We start from the raw sequence: 15360 nt of genomic DNA, 5'->3' as shown, positions 1-15360 counted from the left end.
ACAAATCTGTACACAAGATGTTCTATTAACATTGCAAATATATAAATTAGCACATTCTTACTTAAAGTGAATTTAATTTAGATGTGAACTGAATTTGCCATTCATCACAGGCATGTAGATTACTGGCTACAGTTTGCAATTTCCTAAGTTTCCAAGACTGTCTAAAATAGTTAAGATACAGCATCTTCCCACCAAATAATTATACTGTAATAACACTTAGAGGTCTCATCCAAGAACAGGACTAAAAAATATAACAAAGTTTATTTTTTTAAATAGAAACTACAAGTCTATTTAGTGTAACTTTAACTATCTCCTGAACATCCTTCTCCAAGATCCCCAATTCATCCACCTGCAAAAACACAAAGTATACAATGCACCTTTCAAACTAAAGCCGGGCCAGACAGCTTTATTTAGTCAGTTCATTGTTAGAAAGCCTTCTTTAAACAAAATAAATACATTACAGCTATAATACACAATTAAAGAGTCAAGTTCACTGTTAAGTATGCTTATTCCATCTTCTTCCAAGCAGGTATCTGACAATTTGGTATCACAAGTTCTTAATGAGCATTCACAAATCAATAGCAAGTTAAGAAAGTAAAAATAAATTCCACAACTGTGATGAGCATTTAAGTTCTCAGTTTAGAAACAAACAAACAAACAAAAAAGGAATATACAGCAAAGTGCTAGGAGAAGGAGTTCTGTCTGCATTCAGATTTGTCTCTAATAAATAACTTCATAGACTGTAGCTTTCTTGTCCCCAGAGCCAGTGACAATGTATTTGTCATCCACAGAGATATCACAGCTAAGCACAGATGAGGATTCTTTGGACTACAAGAAAGGAAAAAAAGAAAAATAAAAAAGAAAATTATGTCCTTCTAATTCTTCAATCCAGAAGGGCTTGAAGATTAATTGGAAGAGTTTATATAGAGAGGGAATACACCGAAAGCTCATTTAAATATCAGTACCATAGTGGCAGCTTTTGTTACAATACTGTTTCTCCAAACTTGTTCCACCTAAAGCTCTATGGCAACAAAAACCAGCAGCAGAAAGGGAAGTTAATGTTACAGACCTAGAGATAATCTATCAATCAAACAAAAAGAAGCAGTCCTTTCTATACACTTTACAAGCAATGAACATTTATTAATATTTTATACATTAGCTTTTACACAAAAATGAATGAAACGCCATCTTCTTCTTCCCTTCCTTTTTTGTTGTAAACCAGGAATCCGTATGGAGAAGCACTAGAAAGCTCTAACCACCCACAGGTAGGAAACAAAGAGACTCCACAGAAGTAACTATGTCCTCTCACTATTTCCCCAACACAGAAGACAAAAGCCTTGCACAAAGGAATATGCTATCAGGTGGATGCAAATATGAGAAGACACTGTGGTGGAACACAATGTGCAACAGTGTACAGCAGGTGAATAGGAGACAGGATATACCAGGATGCAGCTGCTCTGTCTCTCCCAGCTTTTCTGTCTTTCCTGAGATGATGTGTACGTATTGTCACATTTTACTTGCTGTTTTAGTGAATGTTTTCTTTACATAACATATGTCCACACTCTTTTCTGCAGATACATTTCCCAATCATGGTAAGTTTTTGCCAAGAAGCCTCTGCTGCACTGCATAGCATGTTTCTTTCTCTTACCCCTCATTAAGACAGCTGCACTGGGGTTTTTCACATTACTTTTAAGGGAGATCTGCTCTCATTAGGACAATTTGGGCTTTCCATGGGAAATGGTTCCAGAGCTGAATAGTCCTCACTAAGAAAACTCAGACCTCAGCTTTCTCACATTAAGGCAAACTGTCCTGTCCCCAAAGATGGAGACATGGCAGGCATAAGTACAGGTGAGACCTGACCATTTAAACCAGAACACCAGTTAATTTAACTCAAAAAATTTCTAGCCTAGAGGTACCAGCAGGTGTAAGAAAAGAAAGACATGCCAAAACCCCCACTTCTCTTTAAAGGCACTGAAGTTCCATTAAAATTGGGCGCAGAGGGATTAAAGATTATAGAAAGGTTACGCCTTCCAGTTACACTCCATGGACCTCCTCCATAAGGAAACAGTCTTCAGCTCAGGCATCTACCTGCCCAATCCACTGACTTACACATCTCATACAAGAAAAATACATGTGTTGAGTATGATGTTCACTGTTTTAGCTACATTCTGGATAAGTGAACGCTTACCTAATGACATGACTTGGGTACTTTATTACAGCAATACACTTAAGAAGGTGAGAAAGAAGGGTATTAAAAACAATTTTGGATTAAAGGGCTACTTTACTGTAAGAGCTAAATTACTCAAATGTTAGAAAGGACAAAAGCATATCTCTCTTTAATTACAAAGTCTTACAGGAACATAGTAATTAGCCAAGAATTTCCATTTAAAAACTCCTTAAGCTAATGACAGACCCCGAGACGTGCAGCTCTACTGCACTGTAATGTATGTGGAAAATAGCTTTCAGCAGATTATTACCTGGAATATACTGGCTCCATAAGGTGTTCTCCAGGCATTAAGAAGATTATCTTTTCCAGTGCTTACAAACCATTTGCCTGCAAGAGATTGTTTAAATGTTATTGTTGCATTCTGTTTTCAAGAAATGCACCCCAAGAAATGGACTAAGCAGAAAAACAATGCATTCACACGCTAATGGAAAACATATCCAAAGAACAGTCACATTTTCATCTGGTTGCACTATGATGTTCAATCACAACATAAGCAGTTCACACAAAAAAGCAGTAATAAAAAATTTTTAAACATAATTTTCATATTTAAATTTAGCATCTAATTTTTAACTGTACTGTTACTTTCATATAAGGTAATCTTGTACAAATTTGTCATGAGGAAAAACATTGGCATAGAAAGATCTGCTTACCACAGTGAGCAAATTTGAGTGACAACACACAGCTCTCATGAAGATGCAGCTGATACTTATCCGGCTTAGTAACATGCAGCACCTCGACATTACTGTTCTCCATTCCTACTGCCAACCACTCACCAGTTGGACAGTAGCCCAGTGAGAAGATCTGGAATTAGTACAGTACATGCTTCAATCAGCAAAGGAATGAGCTTGAGATATTCAAAACTGACTCTTGCTAGACTGTTAACACGATGCAAAAACACATTTTCTTCTACTACAGTTCTAAAAACCTGATAATCCAATTCCTATAGTAATCAAGACAAATTAGTTCAGATAAACAAAGCTCAGTTAAAACTCTAATAGTAAAGCACTGAATCAAGCTATAAAAGTTAATGTCCTAGCTTATCTGACAGCATTTAAAAATATTTTCATAAAATATTTTTGAACAAGAATTTACAGAAATGTGAATAGATTGCACATAGGAACACTTTAATCTGGCAATTAGTTTATAAAAAGGATTCTCCACTACTCTCATGGGAGAAGTACTAATCTGTCAAATAGTCATAATCCAGAAAGATATTTAGTTGCCACATTTAAAAAAAAAAAAAAAAAGTGTGAGACTAAGTGAAAAGTCCTTTGGAGTTCTCTTTGAGCCTCCTCTTTTTGCTTTAAAAAAGAAACCCAAACCCAAACCTGCTTGTTTTAGAACGCCATGATAGATTTTTCTTAGCATGCCAAAGCTTCTGAGATTGAACCTGTGATGTGAAGTCATGTTGCTGTAGCTGTCTCCCTTCTCTGAGATCCCAGGATCTGACTGTATTGTCCAAGCCTCCTGTCCATAGTTTGGTGCCATCATTAGAAATGTCAATACAGCTTGCTCCATCTGTGTGTCCCTGAAATTGTCTGAAAGTGTTGAAAGAAGATACATACATTCTCACAATGGAAAGAGTTGGTTCTGAGCATGTACACAAAATACCTCATTTTTCTTTCAGTTCCTGACACGCAACCATTGAAGACAACAGTAACATAAATTCCAATAGCAATCTGAGATTAATATAAACTCTGGGACGACCATGTGAGTTTTGTGATGAATTGATGAAGCAATCAGTCCAGACAGCCAAGCACTAATTTGATTTCAAAAAGCATGCTTTACAAGTCATACTCTGGGGATCTTTGCTGACGACCATGTGATACCCACTAATTCAACTGAAAATACCCACTCCCTCCAAAGGAACGTAGCATGTTCATCAAAATTCGCTTAAGTTTAAGTGGAATCTGCAGGTCACCAACAAAGCTGGGAAAAAAAAGAGCAGTCTAAATGGGAACATCAGGGAGTAAAAGCCTGCCTTTATATGCAATACTGAAATATCGCATGTAACAAGATACACACAGTACAGTGCACAGAGAAGATCTGTACGACTGGCTCCTAGCTTACTGTACATTAATGTTGAGCAGCAACCCATACTCCTAAGATGCTAAGTTTGCAATGCAGTAATTTACACACATCTTTACCCAAGACACATTTTCTGGAGCACTGATTAAAGACTGTGAGCACAGTATATTGCACGGAAACAAAGAAAACCATCTGTTCAAAAAAACCTACAGCAGTGTCAACACCAGCTGATCTTAGGAAACTATAGTTATGGGGCTGCTCAATTCAGACCTGGAATTATGAAACACTCAGAACCTACAAGTAATTATGTAGATTTTTGTCAAGGTATTACCATGGCTATTGTCTAGCAATGAAATACTGGAAACAGCTATGCAGACACCATGGAGAATATAGCGTATGTACACAGAACAGCACGTAAGGCCTTGTCTAAGTAATTCTTCACAACCTGGTGATCCAGTTCTGTTGACCTACCTTACTAAAGTCTGGTTATGCAGATCCCACACTGCAATGTTCCCATCACTACAGCAAGAGAAGCAGACCTTGGAATCGGGGCTGATAGCTAGGGCATAGCAAGCCGGAGCAGATGATGTTAACTCTGCTTTGATGCGAGGAGTTGGAGCTGCCAGGTCCCAAATGGATAACGTGCTGGCTTCCCCACCGACAATCAGGGTGCGGCCGTCGGGGAGCAATCTGCAGGAACGGATGTAGTTATCTCTGTTCTGTGGAGACAGCAGCCATCAAGAGATTACTCATGAGGAAAGGAAAACAGCATTAACATGAGAGCAGAAATCCATAAAAGTATTGTATTCCCTCCTGGTTTTAATGAGCCATTTATACTTATGACAATGATAAAGTGTATTAATGCCAGAAAATTACATGACATTAGGGAAGTACTTAAACTTGATCTACAAAATTCAGTAGTGAGAGATATTTAATCTTAATTAGCATCAAAACGCAAAGACTTGAACCCAGCCCAAAACAATTCAAGAAAGCTGTATTCGACAGCTTGTGTAGAAAGTTACATTTTCATACCCTGTTTATTTCAGCACATTAACCTCTCAGCATGGGGGAGTACCAAATTCCCTGCACACTCCCCCCACCTCTGTTCCAGTGAGACTTGCTGCCACCATCTAGGAGATGTCAGAGGAAAATATTTGGGCAATTTTCTTCATTTGTGTAGCAACTTGTGTAGCAATTCATTATATGTCTACATGTGCTGCACAGCTCTCATTTTACTGCCTCTGTAACAAGAAGCAACATCTTACCAAGAACTGGTAATTGACACGATAAAAGCTGCTAACAATGGATCATCTTGTTAGCACATTCAAATAATTTGTGAGTAACACTCAAGGATATTTTTAATTGTCACATTAAGACAGAGCAATGCATTCACACACATAAAGAGACACAAAATACGTGACACAATCTTCAAATATGCTCCAAGAATACAGCTGCAAGGCAGCAATTTTTAGCATGATAGGTTATCAAGCTTTAAGATTGCCAACAAATGTCAAAGTTTATAAACAATATTTGCTGTGCTGTCTTTGATCTTTCCCCCTACCAATACAATTTTAGGATATTAAAGATGTTTTGATTCATTGGAGGGAAAAAATCATAAGTACAACATGGAACATCCTTCAAACTCAGTTCTAAAAGAATCAACAAAATTACAAATGAAATATCAAGCTTTGATACCAATGACAGCACTCAAATGGCCACTGTTTTTTGTACCTTAATGGTATAATTTCAACCTTAACACAACCTGCTTATTTTCTTCCACTGTCATATACTACTGTTCACTTACCAGGCAGTCCAGCTGAGAGACAGGGCTCTTGTTGCCAGGGTGGCTGATGTCCCAGACTTTGACGCATCCCTTCCCACCCGTGTACACGTGTCTCGTGGGGTTGCTGATGGTGACTGCACATACAACTTCCCCGTGGTTCAGAGTGTTGATCTGACGGGCATGGCGAGGGATGCCTGGACCGATGAGGGCATCAGGAGGGAAAGGAACCGGCTGCATCTGACCATCTGCACTTACATGAAATGAGTATGCTCTGAGGAGAAAAAAAAGATAGGGGGTGATCTAAGACGTTTTTCTTCAAGCCTGTTTAAGAAAACAGAATTAAAGGTATGTTTCCACTGCAGGCATTCAGATTGTGTATTCAGGTCCTTTTGCAATTTTTTTTAATCATGTGAAGAAGAAAATATTTATAGCATGGCCCTCAAAGCATCAGCTTAGGTACTCTTAACATTGAAAGTCAAGCACCACCTACCAATCAAATAAGTTTTTATAACTCATGCAGTGATAATTTTTGGCATGGGTGAGGAAACTTGGGGCACAGGGAGACCACCGCACGTGGAGAAGGGAAGGAAGGTTGGGTCCAGGGCCCCTTGGAAGACAGAAGTAGTTGTCAGGCTGCTGCAGAGCATGGCAGGTAGCCACATGCCGGCGACATTTGGTTGCTCCCTTACTGACTCTAATGTGCAAACTTCAGCTGGACTGCTGTCAGTTTGCCTTCAATGAACCCCAGGTCCCACACCCCTTGAGAGAAACTGCCCAGCAGTGTACCTATGGTGCAGTGAAACCTCCACCCTCAAGGAGTGAAGTCGTTAAGGCACGCCTTCTGACATCTGACATCACAGAGCAGCAAAAATGCACTGGAATTTTTTTCCTTCTTTTGGGCTCGCTGTCTTTCTTCTTTCCTCCCCCCATCCTCCCCCCCTCTTTTTTTTTTTTCTGTGGACCTGACACAACAACTGAAAATCCCAATTACTCTTGCCAGAATCAGGGCTCTCACTGAGAAAGAATGTGTTGTGTGACTGCCAGTTATGCCACCTGTGAATAACCTATCAACAGCTTCATCTCAAAATATTTTCCAGGGAGAACAGTTAGATTGTGCAATCGTCTTGCTCTTAGATGCTACCTGACACATCCCATCTATTACAAGACCACAAACTTTTTAAGAGGGTTCACCTACACATACCAAAATATGCTTAAGGGAAAGCTTTAATTTCCATATACCTAAAAAATCATCATAGCACTGATGAAAAATCCATTGTCACAACAGTGGGATGAGAACACCTCACAAAAAAAAAATCATTTTATGAGAATACTTAGAAAGACCACTTCCTTAATTGTTGCTTCAAAGTCACTGAAGAAGACAGTCTTCAGCATTCAACCACTGTATTTGTTATTTAAGATTCACAGGTCGTTAATACTAGAATAATAATTTTCAGTTGGACAAAATGCAACTGCATTTTCACCTTTTTGCCCTATTCACAGAGCTTTACACACTCTTCTCATCCTGCACTCTGTTTCTTGTTCTGGCAGGTCTGAGTGACAGATAACATCATCATTCTCCATTTTTTTACATGAAACACATTCAGGAAAGGGTAGGACGTTATTTCTGTGGTTCTCAGAAGCAGCAAAATGCCTGTATGAGTAAAATTAGGGTTTGATTATCACTGCAGAAATCTGAAATATCTTCCTCAGTATCTCCCTAATTCCTGTTTGCTGCAGTAAAGTACTGAAAAAAAGCAGCTGATAGTCACCTAAAATCTCTAACAAAACAAGTGGAACTTCATCATCACTTTTTCTGATTTCTGTATGCAGTCACTCTTTGCAGAGCCATGTTGAGCACTGAGTGTATGATACTTTTATCAGCCAACGTGATTTTTAGCACGCTTATAAAGTACACAGGGAACATATTTAACAACTACAGAAATAAAGCTTAGATGTGGAGTGATCTGTGACTACATTATGCTCACTCTATTCATCTCTCCACATCAGCACATGTTGCTTTTGTTTGGTTTTGTGGTGCTTGAGTGAGGGTTTTTTTTTCACTCTGAGAACTAACACCGCATGTTGCTTATTTAAAGTACTCTAAATATCTTACAAATATCTGACAATATAAACACCTGGTGACCACTTTTTTCTTTTCATATTAGCTACCTTTTCTATTTATATATTGTACAATCCTCAGCATTTTGATATAACTCCAAAGTGAAAAGAGAGTTATTAGGGGCCAGATCCCTGATGTGCCACACACTGCCTGCTCCATTTCAACAGGCACTCAAGAGTACAGAGAATTTACACAACTTTTCTCTAAGGGAAAAGGAAGAGTAAATGAGAAAACAACGATCCTGAATGACAGCTGTGAGAAGTACCACACTTAAGATGAAGAAAAATCAATGCAATCATGCTAAACAACCACAGATTTCAAAGGTTTCAAGCCCTACAGCAGACAAATGACAGTTACATTTAAATGTTTAAAACAGTCATCAATACGTCAACAACATTCAAAACCTTGGAGATGCATCAGAATTGAAGCAGTTTGATTTCAGTTTGCCTCACGTTTTATTTCCCCCCATCTCTAACATGAGTGAGATGTGAGCAAGGAGGTGTCCACACCCCTGATACTGCTGTTTCTCAGACCACAGCAAGCAAAGCCTGGTACAGCCAACCATCCTTCCTTCTGGGCAACCAATTCCACCAAGGATGAACTCAAAACCAGTGACATTTCAACACTACATCGAGACATTTGTAAGTGCCCGTGGCATATGCAGGATGAGGATCTGTGCCCCACAGAATTTTTAATGCAAGCAGTTGGTCTGGAAGCTGCTGCACACCCATTTCCAAACTAGCCTTATGCAGCTGTCTAACACGGCAGCACAGCTAGCAGAAAAGTCAACTTGAGGTGATAACTACTGTGTGATATCTGAGAGAGCTAGACATGGTTTATGATTTGTATGACTCATATGTAACAAGAGGAGTACAGGCATTAGGACTGATCGCTTGCCAGCATGGTATGTTATTAATCCCACATGTCCACAAGCTCGCTGGCAGGTAAGCATAAGCATTTACTCACATGCATGCAAGTCTGCGACTACCCCCCAACCACTCCTCCACAAACACATTCATCCATTACGAGACTGAGAGAAAGAATGGCACAAACATCCCCTGACCTTCAAACTCTCCACTATTAGCTGGTCACAGCTTCCCACAAGTGTCATGCAAGAAGTGGAACTGGAGGACACTTATATAAAATCTGGATCAGTATGGTTTGCATCACTGTTTTATTTTTTCCCCTCTCTAACTCAAGAGGGATGTGAGCAGAGTGTTCTTCATACATGTGTAATTCTTCTTCTGAGGTTCACAAGAAGCGAAGCCTGGTAGAGCAGGTCACCTTTTACAGTCAGCTCCATCAAGGATGAATTTGAACATTGTGATACAATAATTCTTTCCAATATTTTCAATCAAACAAAGCATTTCAGTGTTCCCTTCTCTGCACACTGCTGTTTAGAGCAGCTGATAAGTCTGCAAGTAATTGCAAGGCATTTGTGAACAAAGACATCATTTTTTAAACTGAGAAGCAGAGTACAGTAGAGATAGAAAACCAAGATCTCATTCCAGTTTGCATTTCCATATAAGACCAACCAGTCAGATTCAGCACGTAACACCTCAAAGTTCAGCTCCCTTTCCCATTTATTTCTGTCTCCTCTACTCTGTATCATCCAGACCTTGTCAGCTGCTATTAGTCTTCAAAACAAATTTACAAATGCAACTTTAAGATTAAACAGTGTCTCTCCTGCCCTTGCCAAATAGCTGTATTTATTTCTATTCACACAATAGTTTTCAGTAGCTAAGGGGAATTCCAGCTGGCAAGGGAACACAACTTCAACAGATGACTGACTTTTAAAGTTGAATGTTTGATACTCACGGTTTTCCTCCTGGGATGCCTGTGAGATTGGGAGGGATGCCTGGGACTCGCATGTGATGATGTGGATCAAAACCAACCTATAGTTTTCCCCAAGCAAAACAAAAAGGTGTATTGAAGACGTAGTTAGGCGAAGGAAGACTGTTTAATTCATGTTCTCCATAACATACTCCCCAAATTACAAAGAGACTAAACTAGATTTAACCCCACAGGTCTTACATTTAATATAAACTGCTCTCAACACCAAATGCCCTAGCAGCAAATACTTACCACCGGAGATCTCCCGTAAGCTGCCGCTGCTGCTGCTGCTGCAGCTGCCGCACTCATCTGTGGGGAAATATTGTGTAGACCAGCATAGGCAGCTCCAGGGCTGGTCAGCTCCCCATTCATACCAGCATGTGGCACAATCCCAAATGGAGCAGGATAAGGACATGGCACTGCCATAGGCGTCCTTAAACCTGAAGCTATTGAGGGGAAAAAAAGAGAGAAGTCACACAGCCAGCCCAAACCCATCAGATGAAATATGAGTTTGCAAACAGTAAAATATATATACATATATTATACACACTGTGTTAATGTGAAGAACCAGCTCAGCATCCAGTTTAAGCAGCTGTAATATAATGCCTTGTCACTGTGGATTTGAAGTGAGACTCATGACCACCATTTGACACCATCCAAAAATACAGACACTAACCTAGCGGGTCCACACCTGGGGGTTTGCCAGGCACTGGCCTCAGTCCGGGAGTGGAGTTGCTGCCTGGAGTTGGGGCATCAGTCCGTGGAGTTGGGGTATTTGATTTAGACACAGGAGTGGTAGATTTCTCATTCTAATCACCAAAATGGAAAAAGGAAGACAGTTAGTTAGTTAACTTTTTTAGCTAGTGGTTGGGAAGACAGCCAGGGGCAACCAGAGTGTGCATGATAACTGGTATTTAGTTTTTGGGTTTCAACAGTCCCTGGCAATGAAGAGAAGCTGCAGAGACACTGAAAAAGGCAGAATGGCTTTGGGAATTAACTACAGTCTTCACAGCTTTCCTCACTGGGGGCGTCTGTATGCTTCAGAATGAGGTCAATGACTGAAAATCGTTTCTGTCTGACAATTACGCTAGCAGCATATGTGAAATCAGTTGAGGGTCTTACTCTGCTCATGGTCGACCCGCTTCCGTTACCATTATGAGTTTCTGTGAGACACCACTGTTGGATGGACAAGAAGAGCAGAAAAAAACCCCACAACTGACCAATAACTCAACTCACGCCTAAGTGTGATGCTGGAAACACAGGATGGAGACAGTGATAGGTATAAATTCAGGAACTGTGCAGTGCTGTTCTTGTGACAAGCTTGTTCATCAGACAAACCACTGACTCCTGGGCTTGAACCTGTCATTCCACCACCTTTCCTGAGCACTACATTCACTTTAAGCTTTCTTTTTATTTGTTTTATTTCTTTAAATAATCACATATCCTGACCTGTGAAGGACTGATAGGGGAGTTACTGTGCAGCTCAGGAAGGTGATTAACTGTGGTCACAAACAGGAAAGGAAAGAACACCCCTGACTTGCAGGCAGCTCTTTTTTCTTTTTTTTTGCATTGTGATTTGCCGTGAAAGTCAAGGAAGGCTCTTGTAAATGACAGATTACTTTTTAGATAGAAAATAAAAATTATTGTTGTTGTATAAGGCCCAGTAATTCAAACAAAGCTAACAACCAAATCACATCCAAGTAGGGAACTGAATTTGCTATAAACCACCACACAGGCAAGCAGCTCAAGAAACCCCTGTGTACTTTTATTTATTCTCAGAATGACAGTTTTTTGTATGGGGGAGGAGAAAAATCTCTCTCAGCACAGCACATCTATCATCTACCCACACCACCAGTGAAAATAACCTCTTCCTAACCCCAAAAAAGGCTGTGGACTTTCTCCTTACTATTTTATTGAAGTCCCTTGAAGAGATAAATTAAATAAATTTTAAATTGTTGCTTCATAGTGCTTTACTGATAGCTGTGGAGATCCAAATTGTGTCCAGACAGAAATCCAGTAAGCATGTATTTCAGCATATGATCATGGGTCAGGAGCATTTTGAAACACTTACAAGGCTAAGTTCTTTGGATTTGGAGGAAGGAGTACTGCTGGAGGATGCAATAGATGCCGGACTAATTGGTGCGTCTTTCTTCAGCAGTCGAGTCTTGTCCAAGCCATTCTCCCGTGGAGAGTGTGCTGGGCTCCCCCGAGGAGAGGAAGGATCCTAAACATCAGCAACATGGGTTAGTACAAAAAATTCACACTAGCCACTAGTGCTTCTCTTGAGCAACTCTCACTTTGGAATGAAGATCTGTCATAAAAAGTGACATCTTCCTTCATTTCTTAATTGATTTAGCTGATAAAATTGTGAAATCAAGATGGATAAATGAAAGACAACTTCTTTTTTTTAAAGAAAGTCTTAAAATTTGACGTCATTAACCATGAAAAATGTTTAAAATCTATGGATATTGAAACAGCCAAGTAAATTTCATTTGTCAGGTGACAGACTGAAAAGGTTTGAGGTACTTGGCAGACCTGATAAAGTTCACAAATGAAGTCACGGCCAGAGTGAAAGAAAACAGATACCGTTACAGGCTGCATCCTATCTCCTGTGCTGGGCTGGCTTCACATATCTCAAGCAGACTTTTGGTTCATACAAGAAAGAAAAAGGCCCTTTGTAGAAGTAAGTGTACAGACCTGATTTGCATTCTAAAGAAAGACAACCTGACTGTATTCTCTCAGGCATTTCAAGCTCCTTTACGAAGGCAAAGGCTGTAATCTTACTCATATACCCAATACGCACAGCAACCACTGAAGACGCGCTACACACACCTCTGTAAGGTACAAAAACCACCATAGTGTATACCTCATTGGAAACATCAACTACCAAGTTGTCGTCACTCTTTTCAGCATCACTGTCCTGCAATGACAAATCACAGTGTGTTAAAACCAGTTATTTAATATGCCAATGTCTCTTAAGTACGAATTAAAAATAAGCCAATGCAATTCAAGGCTGCTCACAAACTATGCAACATAGCATTTACTTTTACCAAGCTTTATGTGGTAATACAATTATAATATTTAGGTCACCTATAGGGTTTCTGCTTAACAGGTTGCCACAGCTATAGCATTCTTCATAGTTTTTACACTGCTGAACGAAGACACAGGATAAAAATCCTCATCCAGAGTTGCACTGCACTGAGAACAGGAGCAAATCTACCAAGTCACAGCCTAACTAATGCTCAGTCCTCTTCTCACACACCTTCCAGGTGCTTTGTATTTCTATTGTTAAAAACCTTATCAATCCTACACACCAAAATGTTCCATCCAGCATAGATGTTAGAGGCAGGCAGTAAGGTCCTGTTAAAAATTTGGCCCTCAATTTTAAAATTAGTTATGTGTCATGAATCAGGTAAAATTACAGAGGAACACTTAAGTTTGACAACACACAATGTAGACAATTTACTCACGTAACGAGCTGCTATTTCCTTCTCTTCTGTTTTCTGTTTTTTACTATCTGAAGAATAATCTGTTGAATTTCTGTGCTTTTCTGCCGTTCTGAAACTGGCTGAGGGAGATACAGAAGAGCTCTGCAGTCAGAAAAGAGATGAAGAAAACATCATTAGATGGCTCATTCAAAACAGTGGTTCAGTTGTCACTATCCCTCAACACAACTTAACCTGATAATGTGATTTGGAGTTGTTCTCACAGATAGCACTTTGGGTTTTAATCAGTGACAGCTGCCCAGCAAGTGTCTTGTATTAGAAGGACACAATGCATTGCAAGAAACAGATAAAGGTGGACTGATCATAGGTGTTACCTGCAGTGTCAGCGGGATGAATGCAGGGCTACTTTGGACCATTTTATGAATGCTGTGCATTGGCCTGGTTTTGGCTTGTTTCCTCTACAAATATGTAAATATACAAAATCAATACTCCAGAAGATGGAGGGTGTGTGCATATATGTGTGTGTTTGCCTACGTAAATCAAGAAGAACAAAGTGGCTCAAGGTAAGTCACACTTCAGCAAACATTTGAATGAATTTCTAGCAAAGAAAGAAGCAAGCTTCTGAACAGACTTGCAGAAGGAAAGTACAGGGGAAAACACCTAAACTAATTTTATTTTGGTGCCTTTTACAATTACAGGCTGTGCTTGCAGTAGACGGAAACACAACGCAGTTGCTTAGGGAGTCTCTTACCATTCTGCAGTGCTCTATTAGTAATGATCATGAAAGAGCATGCATATGGGACAGGAGAGGAAGGAAGATAATATGTACTTTATGCACTGTCATCCAACAACTTTGCTCTAAAGCTTTAAACAAGGCAGGCAACATATATCATCTCCTACCATGTTTCCAAAGCTTGGTGGAGCCTGTATCTTGGTATACAAAAAAAAGAAGTAAAGAAAGATGCAAAGTTCCCTCTGGAATTGATTTTAGCAGCAGCAGTGTTTGGCCCTAGTTCAAGAAAGCATTTAAGCATGCACTAAACTTTATCTCACACTGAAGTCAACAGTTGAACATACATAAGTAAGGATGTGTTCAGGCATTTTGCAGAATTGGAGCTGACAGGAATGAAGATGAAAGTAATTCTCAGCTGAAACCCTGCTGACTCTTTCCATCTCTCTGTCCTCCTTATATAAGGGGGGGGGAGGAACAACTACCAAAGATGACCTTGCTGTGAGATTTTAGATCCTCCTATTCATCCAGAAACACTGGGTTTGGGGTTCTTCCTCCACAGGCAGGATGGACAGCTGTTATGCCGCATAAAACTGTGCAACACAGCAATTTGGTTTTGGGGATTTTAGTGCACACCTCCCTAGGCTTATTTTATAGCTAATGCCAGGAGCGCAAACCAAGAAATTAGCATTTACATTGTGCAACTTCTGTTCCATTGCTGTTAATGAATTTCCTTTTTTCCTTAACTTATTACATCACGAGCTTCTGGTAAGGATTAAGAACACTTAATCACAGAACTTAAGCTGTGGTTGTTGCCCAAGTCACATAAGAGAATGCTTCTCCCAGCTGGGACGCTCAGGTCCTCCTCTCCACTTCTTTAAAATTTCCAATCCTTGTCAACAGCAACTCAGATTAATGAGTGGTGGAGCTTTCAAAAATCTTCCATCTTTTTGATTGGTAATTGTTAATTACCTTCTAAGTACATTGAGTGGAAATAAAAATTTTCAAACAAAGCTATTGCTTAACACAGCCTGTGCCTTTCCCTTTTGCCTGCCTGCCTCCCTCTCTCTCCTTGACAGTACAAAATAGGTAGACAAGGATTTCCCGTCCTGAGCAAAGACATCTTAAAATACATTCACTGATTTTGCTTTAAAACAGATCATTAATCAACTATTACAGCAAATGACACAAACT

At 39.7% G+C, this 15360-nt stretch overlaps 1 protein-coding gene across 12 annotated transcripts in view; it reads right to left on the bottom strand.

Annotated features, from left to right (window-relative positions):
* Window positions 1-390: 390 nt before the first annotated feature.
* The window catches only part of LOC309415894 (transducin-like enhancer protein 4), a gene marked incomplete at its 5' end in the record, with an annotated part of 101756 nt that continues 86786 nt past the window's right edge, over window positions 391-15360 (bottom strand). For 8 of the 12 annotated variants that reach the window (XM_082013572.1, XM_082013577.1, XM_082013578.1 and 5 more), the window contains 12 exons: window positions 391-828; window positions 2478-2554; window positions 2878-3028; window positions 3618-3765; window positions 4727-4974; window positions 6060-6309; window positions 9976-10052; window positions 10243-10436; window positions 10667-10799; window positions 12062-12214; window positions 12857-12910; window positions 13461-13580. In XM_082013572.1, the coding sequence (XP_081869698.1) occupies window positions 721-828; window positions 2478-2554; window positions 2878-3028; window positions 3618-3765; window positions 4727-4974; window positions 6060-6309; window positions 9976-10052; window positions 10243-10436; window positions 10667-10799; window positions 12062-12214; window positions 12857-12910; window positions 13461-13580 (1713 nt within the window). In that variant the 3' untranslated portion in view covers window positions 391-720. Of the gene's footprint in view, window positions 829-2477; window positions 2555-2877; window positions 3029-3617; window positions 3766-4726; window positions 4975-6059; window positions 6310-9975; window positions 10053-10242; window positions 10457-10662; window positions 10800-12061; window positions 12215-12856; window positions 12911-13460; window positions 13581-15360 lie in introns of all 12 variants that reach the window. The other 4 variants (XM_082013573.1, XM_082013575.1, XM_082013576.1 and 1 more) reach the window with 3 other exon arrangements.

The sequence above is a fragment of the Phaethon aethereus genome (assembly GCF_964289735.1).
Source record: "Phaethon aethereus genome assembly, chromosome: Z".
NCBI lineage: Eukaryota > Metazoa > Chordata > Aves > Phaethontiformes > Phaethontidae > Phaethon > Phaethon aethereus.
Note: the sequence above shows the minus strand (reverse complement) of the source record. Positions and strands in the feature narration are given on the sequence as shown.